This window comes from Sabethes cyaneus, chromosome 2 (genome assembly GCF_943734655.1).
Source record: "Sabethes cyaneus chromosome 2, idSabCyanKW18_F2, whole genome shotgun sequence".
In the NCBI taxonomy this organism is placed as follows: domain Eukaryota; kingdom Metazoa; phylum Arthropoda; class Insecta; order Diptera; family Culicidae; genus Sabethes; species Sabethes cyaneus.
The window spans coordinates 45,908,755-45,922,424 of record NC_071354.1 but is presented as its reverse complement, the minus strand read 5'-3'; the positions used below and the strand labels follow the sequence as shown (position 1 = coordinate 45,922,424).

Below are 13,670 nucleotides of genomic sequence, written 5' to 3'. Positions count from 1 at the left end.
CACTTGTTTTCTATTTATATTTCCTTTTCTTGTCTCGTTTTCCCTCTACTTGTCACGTTTATCCTCCTTTTTCTTTCATTTTCTTTTTTTCTGTCCGCCGTCTTCTCTATTTTTCGTTTGTTTTTCAATCCCGGTTTTCCCTTTGTTTTCCTCTTTTCTATGTCGTCATTTTCTGTTTTCCTTTTCCATTCCCTTTTGTGTTTCGTTTTCATTATCTCTCTCTTTTTCTGCTTTCTTTTCTTCTGCTACCGTAATTTATCTTTTTCTGTTCTTGCTTTTCTTTCTCCTTATCTGTCTATTTTCTTTCTCGTTTTCTTCATTGTTTTTCTTTCTTCCCCCTGAGTTCACCTCCTTTTTTCTGCGCAGTCTCCTCTTTTTTCTTCTCTTTTTTTATGTCCCCTTTTAACTCCCATTCTGTCGCGATTTTGCTTTCTTTTCTTTTCATTCCTTCTCTCTCTCTCTCTCTCTCTCTCTCTCTCTCTCTCTCTCTCTCTCTCTAGTTTTCTTCTTTTTATACCCCATTTGTCCAGATTTTGACATGTTTTTCTTCTAGCTCTTTTCCGTTTTTTCTATGTCTGCCTCATTCTGGAGAGTAGCTGATTGGTTCTTGTTGAGATATAAATTTTTGAATAGAGGAAAATCGAATTTCTCGGTCAAAACTCAGAAACAATAAATCAGGGATGGTTCGATGACTTTAACTCAATTTGGATTCATTTGACAGTACCGTCTTAACGGGGCCAAATATGACAAAGTTATATATGGGACATTTGTAGAACAGGTTATTATCTATAATTTTGCGGAATAAAGTTTTGCTGTATCTTGTGTAGTTACTGCGCTATAATGCTAGTATCTTATTAGTGACTAAATGAACGTTCATTTAGTCACTGATGAGTTACTAGCATTGTAGCACCGTAACTACAAAAGATACAGCAAAACTTTGTTCAGAAAAATTGTAGATTAGAACTAGTTCTACGAATGTCTCATACGTAACATTCTTATATTTGGCTCGGCTGTGACGGTACTGTCAAATGAATCAAAATTGAGCCAAAGTGATCGAACCATCCCTGCAATAAATGTTCTTCAAAAGTTAGAAATGTCATAGAGACGACAAGTAAAAACAGCAAAATTACAGCGCGCCGAAGGGCAACGAAAAAGCATCGAAAAGACGCTGTAAAGAGGATAAAAATACAATGAAAATACTCCGAAATGACGTCGCAAGGACGACGAAAAGAGATAATAGCACGAAATACAGGGATATAAGACAACCTCGTTATAAAACGACCTTGATATAAGACAATTCGATTTAAGACAATTTTTACCTCGATATAAGACCAATTCCTTTGACATAGTTGGTAACGACACCAGAGATAATTTTCTATTCCAAAAGTGGCACCATGAAGATTTTCACGGTATCATAAAAGTCCTGAAAATTGTAAAAAACTAATAGCTCCAACAATAATAAATAGCTCAAAAACGCAAACACACAATGCAGAGCAAAATTGGCGACTGCTAATGCATTTTTTTGAAAAAATTATGTTTCGATAGAAGACAATTTCGATGTAAGACAACTTTTTAAATTGAAATTATCTAAAAGTAACCCCCTACGATAAAATTGAACCCTGTCGTGGTGTAGGGCTTTTTAACTAATTAGTAAATGAACAGCGGCCATGTTTACTTCTGAATGTGGGTATATTTCAAAATACTTTTATGATTTCAAGTGGGACTCGGGGTAAAAATTTACCAAATGTGATTGTTGCGTTGTTCAGAAAGTGCTTTTATTCCGTTTAAGAATAAGGCCAGTATGGGGATCTCTGACAATAGATGAAGTTTTCTGGGATTCATCCCTATTTATCACAACTGTCACAAATATCTCCGAAAAATGTCAGATTGATTGTGTTGGTCGGGGGCTTAGGGTTAGTAAGGGATGTAAGCGGGATACCAGATCCGATTGGATGCCGAAGGACCACTCTGTAATGATTACGGGTAATAGCACTTCTTAGGTAGCAGATGGGAAAATTAGGTCAATTCGTGTCGCGTGTTCGAGTTTCGGCTAGGCGGTGCGGCTAGATAGAGTAGGATTTTTGCACTGGCCCCGTGGCTGTCCTGAGCTCTGATGGCCGCCCGCGGGCTCTGTCGATGGGAAGGGGTCGAGTCTTAAAGAGACGTTTAAGCCCAGAGCTTTACAGCACTTTGGTCTCGAGGGTTGGAAGGCGGGCGAGTCTCTATATTTTGAAGCTTCTGTCGACTACCGCGAACGTCCAGCTTGTGCTGCGCTCAATTTACTTTGTATCGTGGGAATGCACTGTGAATGCTAAGGGGATGAAAGATTAAATTTGCCCTGATAAGTTGATATCAGAAATTTGTCTTACCTATCAGGGATGCCACATATAATTCTGTGTTTTTTCTTGGAAAAATCTGACAATCTGTACGGCGAGGAAAGATATCTGTGCAAAAATCTGTCCAATGCAAAACAATGAGAGTGAAAGAGATAGAGGCCTTTTATCTGACTATTTCCGTCTCTTTCACTCTCATGTAAAAGCTCAAAAATCTGTTTAATCTGTGTAATTTGGCGAAAATCTGTATTCTATGCATACAGATTCTGTACAGGCGATTTCTTTCGAATATCTGTTAAACACAGAATAATCTGTGCATGTGGCAACCCTGTTACCTATTGGTTCATTTGTGGTTGTTTGTGTTGGAAAACTGAAAGCGGCCGCGTGGTTGAAGACCGGTGTCAGGCGGGGCTGACGAATCCTCCACTTCTTCACTATACCACATATTGCAACTCGAGTGGTACAAAAAGTCCAAAGCACATTTACAAATTCGATCTATTATTTTTCTTCTCATCATCATTATCATCATCATCGTCATCATCATCATTATATTTCAAATATGACATTCCGGCCTTTGGCAGAGAGATCTTAGAGTCAGTTCGTGGAGTCCGCGCAGGGCCGAAACGCCTCCGGCTGCGGGTATAGGCGTGACGGCTATGCTTGCGGCTCTACCTGTGTTTTAGTGGGCGACAGTGCCTGTCTCGTCAGGTAGAACTGATGTTTGACAGCACAAAAGGGCCTAGCGCAGAGTTTTATACGCTATTAAGCGACCAGTTGGATAACCCGAAAAAAAGGAAAAAAAGGAAATTATCTAAAAGTAACCAAACAAAAACACTTCCAAAGCAGATAAAAATAACAAAAAGAGGCTGAAACGAGATAAAAACAAAGAGTAAAAATGCCGAAAAACAGACTAAATAACGCTTAAAAACAAAAAAAAGCGTTGGAAAAAACAACCCCAAAACAGCAACGAAAAGGCAAAAAAAGACGACAAAAACGTCAGGGCACGCCAAAAAGCGACAAAACACATTAAAAAAATGCAGAAACACGGCGAAAAACCGCCAAAATATGACAGAAACAAACAGAAACAAGGAATAACACTAGAATGATAAGACGAAAAAAAGACACTTGAAAAGAACATCTAAAATGGCAAGAGAAGATGACACCAAAACGCTGTAAAATTAAGTTGAAATGACGACGGGAAAGACGTTCAAAAGTAGACGACAAGAGGTACCTGAAGGCATATCATGATATGATCACAGAACAGAAGTGGAAGTCCGAACGATTCGGCGATCAAAACTGGTAACAGAGTCTTTTTTGTTTTTATTTTTCTTTGGGAAGGTTATCGCATAGAAGCAAATAACAGCAATATAAGCAGAATGCTCGCTGCCAATCGCATAGCAGCTTTCACATGCTTTCGTGTACATTCGTATGCGTTCGTGTGTTTTCGAGGAAAAAAGTGACTCGCTACCGCCAGGTTCGCTAGTATCTGTAGAAAGTAGCATGTACGTGTTTGGATTTCTACTTCCACTTCTGTTTTGTGATATGATCCTTTTATTCTGTCGGACCAGCGGACATTGATCAATAAGACGGACCGGCAGATATTTATTTACATTCTTTAGTTTAGGTTAAGCTGCGAACATAAGTTTGCTTTCTGTTTAGCCTAAGCCTTTTCTAGTTGTTCTAGTCAAAATTACAAAGTGTTACTCGCGGCGATACCATGACGCATAATGTAAATCAGCAAAATCGTGGTCAAAATTAAAAGAAATGTAGCGAAATTGACTGAAAACGTGATAGTTGTAACAGAATCATGGTTAATTTAAATAAATTTTTAATGGTACTTTCGCATATAAGCATTTTAAGTAAAATGGTCATGATTGTATTATGGTTTTCGTTTTCATGTAAAGAATACTATTTTTCCTTAACTTGTGTTCTCTAACCGAGAATCAAAATAACTATTTATCTGCCAAAAATGAAATGGGTCGCAATCTGAATTGAATATGAGTATTTGAAGCAAAGTAACTACCAACTCGTCAAATTTCAATTAATAGTTATAAAAGATCAAATCAAATTTGAATAATAGCTATAGTTATTTTTATTTCTTTAGTATAATATATTGTCAAATGATTCGCTGCTTAAATATGTATATTGAACCAAGTATTGAACGGTAAACGGTGTTGCTAATCAGCCGTATTCTGTATTCCGATTGCGAAATTGGATCTTCAACAGAATTAAGATCCTTCGGAACGAAATATGTGCAGAATGACGATGAATATTTCGCCTGTTGTAAATGTACTTTGGACATTACAGCAACTTTCTGTTATGGATCACCCTGTTATTACTCCGCCACACGTTCTCACACTCACTGCCTGAACTGTCAGATTCACGTGCACTTATTATTGTTTACAATTCCATATTCCACTCGCGCGGTCGCTTGTATCCTTTGCATTGCATTTTATTCTGTAGCAAAAGAAAAGTGCTTCATTGCTTTTAGTATCGTTTTCATCAACCTGGGTGTTCTAATGCCTAAAAACAATGCTTGATTCAATTGCCATCAACCGTCACATTACACCCGACAGTGGCCAGTTATTCCGCGGAGCTCAGATATGTGAAATATCTTCCCATTGCATCGCTGAAACTAACGATGGTAGGCGACTGCGGCCGGGTGCTCCGGTTGTGTGTCGATTTTCCGAAAGCAACCGACGGTTCTTGTGTAGATGGTTTGCTCCTGCAGGTGAACGTTTGGGTAGAAAAGATCCGGTATGCTATGTTGACCGGTGTGTTCAACTGCTATGTGAAGATGCTGTTAGTGACTATCCAGAACATGCCATTCCATTGGTGAGCATTAATGGTTGAGTTAAAAATAGGTATATATTTTAACGCATACCTTTTTATTTAGGTTAGCGAACTACAGATGATTACGGAGGAGCTGTGCTACTTTCAGAAAATAGTTATCAGTGTTAAAGTCGATTGCATGCTGTTAAATTTGAATCTAGTCAAAGATCGTAATCAGCTGACGAGTCTGTTGAAGGATTCGTTACGTACATTTTACTTTTGCAAAGACTGCCTTATACGATTGAACGATGAGCCCGCTTGGAGTTTCGGTATCATTAGTGCATTGATAAGTGACACTTTGGGTTCGGGAAAATATGGTCAAATCAATGACGAGACGGTGGTAGAGTTGGCTTATGTTACGTTCAATTATTCCCTGCTTAGTAAACAACTTGGAGGATTGTCTGCCATAAAAGACAAGATTTATACTCTTTTACAAAGCGAGTCCACCGAACATATTTTGCTTGCGGGACCGCCTGGCTCAGGAAAAACTTCACTTATTAATCAACTAGCACAGGAACTAAATCTTCCGGTATTTTACGTGCGTGGATTAGATTTCATTAAATCATATCCCGGTGAGACGGAGCTAGAATTAAGAAAAATTTTCGATCGTGTTCGGCGGTTTAGAAAAGCATTTGTAAACAAGTCCAAGTCTATCCTACTTATTAAAGATATCGAAAATGTGTGCCCAAAACTAACCGGCAAGAAAGGCGACGATTTATCCAATATAAGCCGAATTTCCAGTCAATTCATTGCTTTGCTGGATAATTTTCAGCATAGCAACGATTTCGTCACGATAGCCACCACTACCCAAATAGAAAGTTTGGATTCAAGAGTTCGTCGTCCCGGCAGGCTTGGAGTTGAGGTTTTCATTCGAATGCCATCCGAACAGCAAAGGATAGATATAATAGAGGCAGTTTCAAAGCACTGTAACTTCCGTTTGGATGCGTCCTCACTGGATGAAATCGTATCACGAACATCTGGCTATGCGGGAGCAGATTTAGAGCTGCTTATCCATTCAATTCATCGATCGTTTTCTGGGAATCCTTTGAAAGGTATCGCATCTAACATAGACGAGGGCTTAAAACGGGTTCGGCCTAATTTATTGAGAGACTCTATTGGTCTAATCAGTGGACTCAGCGAAACATTAGACATCATCGGCGGAATGGATCAGTTGAAAAAATCGCTCAGAACTTCGGTACTGGGACCGTTGCAGCATCCGCAAGCGTTTCGAAGGTTCGGCTTGCACCCACTTAAAGGCATTTTACTTTACGGACCTCCTGGTTGTGCCAAAACAACTATCGCTCGCTGCTTGGCCGCAGAATCTCGGATGACTTTCGTGTCCGTATCCGCCGCAGAGATTTACTCGCCCTACGTAGGTGACGCAGAAAAGTTAATCACTCGCCTGTTCAACCAAGCCCGGTTCAGTGCGCCAGCTGTTATATTTCTAGACGAAATTGATTCCCTAGTTGGCAATCGCAGTTCGCAGGGCATTCGAGCTAATGACGTCCATGTGCGGGTTCTGTCGACGTTGCTTACCGAAATGGATGGCATGGGATTAAGTGTTCAGTCGGCGATCGGTAGCAGTGAGGATTCAAAAAACATTCTCGTTATAGCGGCTACTAACCGGCCGGACATGATCGATGATGCACTGTTGCGGCCGGGTCGCTTGACGAAGCTCATTCACGTTCCAGCACCGGATGAGCAGGGAAGGCTAGCAATATTGGAAAAGGTGACGGAAAAGATTCCTCTGGCGGACGATGTCTGCTTGCGGGAGTTGGCCAAACGGACGGTGCGCTACTCGGGGGCGGATTTACAGAATCTTTGCTCGCAGGTTTGTATTTAAGCTTCATAAAGTCCTGATTTATTAAACTAAAAGTAGAGAATTGTTAACATCACATTTTTTCCAGGCTGCTCTTCACGGTGCGGCATTGGACGAAAAAATACAGCAGGTAACAATGGAACATTTTCAACATGTTCTTCTTGAGAGTCGTCCATCGCTAACGACCGAACAGGTTGAATGGTATTTCCGGTATGAAGCAAGGCATAAAATTATATGAGTTCTTCAGTTCACTGTACGCTGTAATCGAAACTTTCTGAGCGATGACGTTCCATCTAAAGTCTGGGAACATCCATGTAAGAGTTGTCCACTAAAAAGGCGAAAGTTCAAGATCAAATTCTTGAATCTTGTTCTATCTTATCGAACCATGGTGAACACTGGTAGCCCAGAGAATTGCATCGGCGTTTTCAATGATATCATAAGGCTATCTTTAAACTGATAAGAATGGAATTTCATCAGCGATTTTAATTTTACATTTTCAAAGTTGAACGGTCCATTTCAACAATTAGAACTATTTCGAGAGAGTTCAGAAATATGAAAATTGATTATTTCTAAACATTTAGTCTTTTACCATCTGCCTTGACTTTGTTTAGTTTTCTCGGGACTTTAACATTAATGGCCATTAACCATTAAACTTATGAAATTTCAAAAAATCGCTAAGAGTGCGAAATCAACTTTTACAATATACATGAAAAATGCTTGATATTATGAGAAAAAAGAAGTCTGCGCCGAAAGTCAAGCAAAGAGGAATAGCCTGCTGTCCCAAGCATAGTTCTTCCAACCAGCATTTGGAATTTCCGTCGTTACTGGTCCATGACGGAGCCTAAAATTGGAATTAAATTAGACTTGAATTGGACATAAAATCGGACATGTAATCAAACTTAAAATTGAGCTTGACATTATATTGACATTATTCTAGATTTGAATTTGTACTAATTTGACACGAAGTTTTTTCTTAAAATTAAGATTGACATCCCAAGTAACAATTTCAATTTTAAGGTGCACTTGAAGAGGTTTCCAGCATTTGCTGCTTAAAACCAATCTCAAAACTTGTAATTCTACAAAACTGCGATAAAACAGCCATAAAACCCTTATAAGGCGAGGGAGGCCCACACTAAAGAAGGTTCTCAAGAAAATTTCGTAAGATCCTTTTAAAACTTGTAATTCTTATCGATATCTATTTATAAGGACTTCCAAGAGTCGCTTGAAACAAAAAGAAAACCGCCACAAGTGTTGATGATTTTATGGTTGCCTCTTCAAAGAACACTTGCAAGACATTATACACTTTTCACAGCCTTAAATGTTTTAAATTGACCAAGAGCTATAAGCTATAAGCATTCACAGATATTGCTATTTCGAAATGGGTATAAATGAAAATTGAAAATAAAAATGGTGATAAAAGCAGCTGCTTTGTTGCTCATAAATGAGAAATTTTTCATGCCACGCTCGGTTTGTCGATGTTTTGTGGCATAAAAGTTAGAAAATTTTAACGCGCCAGTTATTTTTGCTAGATTATTGAAAAATTAAATTAATAAAAAAAATTAATGATTTCATGAAGAAATTGATAGCTACCAAATTTTTAACTAATTGTGGCAAAAAGGCTTTTATATGTCTAAACATTTAATTAAAAAGATAAGATCACTCACGGTATTGCATAATACCATATTTATAAGCGCCCATATGCAATTGCCTACAATTTCAAAAGTAATCAAAATAGCCTTGTTCGCCATTTTTTCAATGGTTTTATCCAAATCAACCCGAAAGCGCTTATTAGACTCTTGCACAAGACAAAGAAATTTTTTCCAAGAGCGCGATAAGTTCATCAATACTTATTGTATTTTTGAAGAAGACACGTTGCGCTTGAATAAGAATTGTTTGAATTACTTGAGGGCACCAAGTTTTTGCAAGATAACCATTCTAGTATAAACAAAGAAAAGTATCGACGTAACGTGTTGTTTGTGCTGTTTGGACTGCACGTCAGTTCCAAGCGTTTAATTTACAATCGGTACAACTGTTTTTAAAAATAATGCTTCAACTGCTTCAGTGCCTTCAAACATTTTTCATACAAAGACATCTGACTCTATATTTAGTTTAAAAAATACGAAAAGCTCTAGAGGAAACCCGCACCGCCTCTGGCAAATGCATCATTACCGGCACTGTCCTTCCCCAGTTCAGTTAGTCCTGAGATCTTTATTGTTTTGTGACTTCGCTATCTGTTCATATGAAAGAGTTTTCAAAATATTACACAGATTTTCGCTCAATTTTCGTTTAAAAGATCTGTATTCTTCAATTTTCCCCAGGTTCAGACGCCCATTTTGACAGATTAGTTGTTTACGTTAGAATGTTCTTATTCAAGCGTATAATTTCTCTTTCAAGAATATACGATTTTAAGAGAGTTTTATTACAGTATTGTTAAGATAAACGAATCTTGCAGAAGAATGTCATAAGTTTTTGTCAAAACTATTGTTAAGTTTTAAGGAGCGTCGTTTTTAAGCATAAATGAAGTATCCTTTAAAACCCCTTATAAGGTGAATTACACTTATTGATAATTTAGTTTTATGGGTGATTCTTCAAGTCTGCTTCAGTCATACTTCAGAAATGTTAGTCAAATAAGATAAAATTCACTTGAGGAGGAACATTATAAAACCTAACAGACTTTGAAATGCTCTGATAAAACTACTATAAGAAATGAATAAGACCAATTTGCTATTGGATTGTTACTTGGGATATTTTGTCTTATTCTCGCACACGTTTGTCCACTTTTGGTTTCGTTTTTTCTCTTTATGTACCGTTTTCTTGGTTTTCGTTCTCACTTTTTTCCGTTTTTCCTCTCTTTCTCTCGTTTTCCTTTATTTTCTGTCGCATGTTACCTGTTTCATTGTTCCGTTTTGCCTCATTTCATGTCACATTATTTCTTATTATTTTATGTTTTAAATTCGTTTTTAGTTATTTTCTATCCGGGTTTCCGTCTTATCTCTTTTTCCTTTTTTTGCTTCAAGTTCATATCTTTTCCTAACTCTTTTTAACACTTTCCTTCTATTTTCGTCTTCGTTTGTTCCGTTTTTTTTCCTTTTCATGCCTTGTTTTTTCGTCTTTTCTGTGGCGTTTATTCTGTTTCTGGTTCCTTCTTCCCTTTTCATTTCCGGTTTTCCTTTTTAATTTTTCGTTTTACGTCTTTTTTTCTATCGTTTTACCTTTTCTTAGCTCGTTTTCCTTTTCATCTTTTTCTGTCTCAGTTTCCCGTTTTTTGTATTATCTTTCTCCACTTATATTCCGTTTGTCCTTCTTTTTTTTGGTTTCTCTTATTTTCTGTTCCGTATTCGTATTCTTGTCACGTTTGCTCTCTTTTTCTCTTTCTCGTTTTTGCTTTTTTCTGTTCGCTATTTCTTCTTTTTCTGTTTCACTTTCAACTCACGCGTGAGTTTTTCTGTTTTCATAGCAAGAAGCACAACACTCACACATATTTCTTCCCGCATGGTCACATCCTACATTGCTTGAAATGCTACCCGGAGCTATGCACATATACATTAAGAAAATGTCGATTCCCGTGTAGGAAAAATGTAAATTCCGCCAATATGTTTGCCGTCCTAATTCATGAATGTGTGCGGCATTTTTCGCTGCTGATGTTTTCTCTGGCGGTAGATTTTCTTTCGCTCTCTGGGAAGCTGTGGAAGAATTGAGCAAAATGCTCACAGCTGAATTTGGTTCAAACCGCATATCAACAGAGACATCGCGTATAATAGCGAGAGAAATTCATATGTGAGCTTGGCGCTTGTGATCAAGGTTGAAATTCCATGTGCTTGAAATCTCATTGAGTTTTTTGCTGCTATGAATTTATCAACACTGATTATGTCATGCTTTTCCATCCTTTCTGTCATGTTCTGTTTATCGTTTTATCTCTTTTGCCTTCCGTTTTGTTTTTCTTTTTCTGTCCCGTATTTCTCTTTTTCTGTTGTCGTTACTCCATTTCCCTGCTCCAGTATTTTCTTTTGCTTCTTGTCGATCCCGTATTTTGTCCGCTTTTGTTCCGTTTTTTCTCTTTTTCTGTTTATTTTATCCCTATTTTCGTTCTCATTTTCTTCGTTTTATTTATGCTTTTCCATCTTTTCCCGTTCTTTTTACCTTTGTTATACAATATAACAAAGGTTTAGGAATTGGTCGAAAAACACGAAGTCGATCTGAGGCCCGGAGGGCCGTGTCACATATACCAATCGATCAGGTTCGACGAATGAGCAATGTCTGTGTGTGTGTGTGTGTGTGTGTGTGTGTGTGTGTGTGTGTGTGTGTGTGTGTGTGTGTGTGTGTGTGTGTGTGTGTATGTGTGTATGTGTGTGCGCTTCAATTTTCAATCGCCTATTTCTCGGAGATGGCTGAACCGATTCGTCTGCTATAACTTTTATTTGAAAGGTATTTTTACCTAGTATATCACGATTGAATGGTTTCGTGGTCTGACTTTTAGTTTAAAAGTTATAAGCAAAAATGTGAAATTTACGTGACACGATTTTCTCCGGAACCACATAACCGATTTCATCGATCTTAGTACCAAATAAAAGCTCTTACTATTGCTAAACTTCACGCCAATTTTTATTGAAAACAAACAAGTGGTTTGAAAGTTATGCTTAAAAAACCAGTTTTGACAAGGTTCAAATGATCGCCTGTTTCTCAGAGATGGCCAAACCGATTTACGTGCTATTAGTTTCATTTGGCAGGTAATATAGCCGGATAGATCACTATTTAATGGTTTTTTGATTGGATGTTTAATTTGAAAGTTATGAGTAATTCAATACACCACACCAAAATTAACAATAATTTATAATGATTTTAACCAAGAAAAATAACCTAATTTCAATTATTTTAATATCAAACGAGAGGTTTCCACACTACGAATATATATGCAAAATTTCATAAGAATTGGTTTTGCCGGTCAAAAGATATTAACCCTTGAACATACGCGCCAACTTTTGTAACACGGTTACTTGCGCGCACAATAGCCCAAAACCAAAGAAAACGTGCGCACTAGAGTGTTGACTAGGAAAACTTGGTTTTAAGTTTATCGAACCTTTGGAAGAGTTTCTTGAAATTGAATGCTCTATCGTCTGGTAGAATTTGAATATTGATTAATCCCCCTAAAAGTGAAATAAAAAAATTATTTTCCTTCAGTTTCAATATAACACATTGATGTGTTCTGCAAAGTTTTAGAGCATATTATTACAAGAAATTTTGCTGAAGACAGTAACCTTCTATCTCTTCAATGAAGAGATCTTATTTATTGTATATGAATTTGAAAAATCAGTTTTTCTATTTTAGCTCTTTTTGTAATTGTTGTATGACTTTTTCATGTATTACAAAGTTGTATAAATAATAAAAATACACAACTTTGCTGAATATAGTATACCTCTATGTTTCCTTGTTTACAAACTGTAGAACTTTGATTATAAAAAATATCCTGATTTTGACCCCGAATTACTCGACTACCAACAGACGGATACATTTTAAACATTTTACATTTACTGGTAGTTTTGCTGCACACAGACACCATTTTCCATATGAAGAAACGAAAGAAAATTCCAGTTGGGATCAATTGCGGTACACCTCACATGCTACTTGCTTCGTTTCTGTGATGTCGGTTTATGCTAATCTATTTTCCTAACAATTTAAAGTAATAATGCATTGAATAATTCTGACATTTTGCTCATAACAAGTTTATTGAAGAATATACGTTAGTATATACGTAATATACGATTTGTAACTATATAACAATATGGCATTCAAAAACCTGCATATGGTGTACAAAATACAACAACGTGAGTAACCGAAGGTTCATAAAAATTGATGAAATTTATTCAAGAAAACTTTATTGTTGTGAATCAAATAGAATGGCGTTACAGGAAATTATGCATAGTTCAAAAACCTATTAACTAGACCTTTACTACGCAATGTATATGTTAAAGAATAATATTTCAGCTTACAACTTACTTTTACTTGCACTTACCCTCATCAGTAACAACTTCCCAAGGAACAATTTTTGCTTACTAAACGTTTAACCGACAGCTTTTATTCAGCACATGCTGTATAGCTGCTTTTCAAGTATGTCTAAACACCTCTGTTCAATGCTTATACAGTTGGTTTTGGAGAATTTAAACAGCACAGTGCTGAATATGGGCGTGGAAGATGCGTTTGTATGACTGTTATGCAACGTATAATAAAACGTTTATTCAGTACGTGTATATATGTTTATTAAACTTTTGCTGATGACACTTAAGCTACGTTTATTCCACAGCAGTTCAACATTTAGACAAGCAAAAAGAAAAAAAATATGCAGGAACTATTTTTATTTTATTTTGTGGGTTTCGTTATTTTCATGGCCATTTATTTTCGATTATTTTCGTTATTTGTATGCCTTTATTATAATTTATAATAAGAGACTTAGTAGGAAATCATTGGTTGACTCAAAATTCATCAAGCCTGCCATATACTTTTTTAATTCACCTGGGTTCGAACTTACATCCTGTCGGTCGGAAGCCGTCAACGAACACATCTGAGATAATCTGACATATGACAGGCGCCGAGTTTTTAGCCGATGTAGATTTACCAGCTTAAGTTTGTCAAGCGTGGAACAAAAATTGGTTAAAATGTATTTAAGCGCTGAAGAGTAGTTTCTTAAATCA

At 37.0% G+C, this 13,670-nt stretch overlaps 1 protein-coding gene across 1 annotated transcript; it reads left to right on the top strand.

The window, feature by feature from the left end:
* The first annotated feature begins 4,849 nt into the window (after positions 1-4,849).
* Positions 4,850-7,222, top strand: LOC128737337 (ribosome biogenesis protein SPATA5L1). Its single transcript, XM_053831954.1, has 3 exons — positions 4,850-5,168; positions 5,230-6,996; positions 7,073-7,222. Exons 1-3 carry the CDS (start codon positions 4,866-4,868, stop codon positions 7,220-7,222), a joined length of 2,220 nt encoding a protein of 739 aa, XP_053687929.1. The 5' UTR covers positions 4,850-4,865.
* Positions 7,223-13,670: the final 6,448 nt, after the last annotated feature.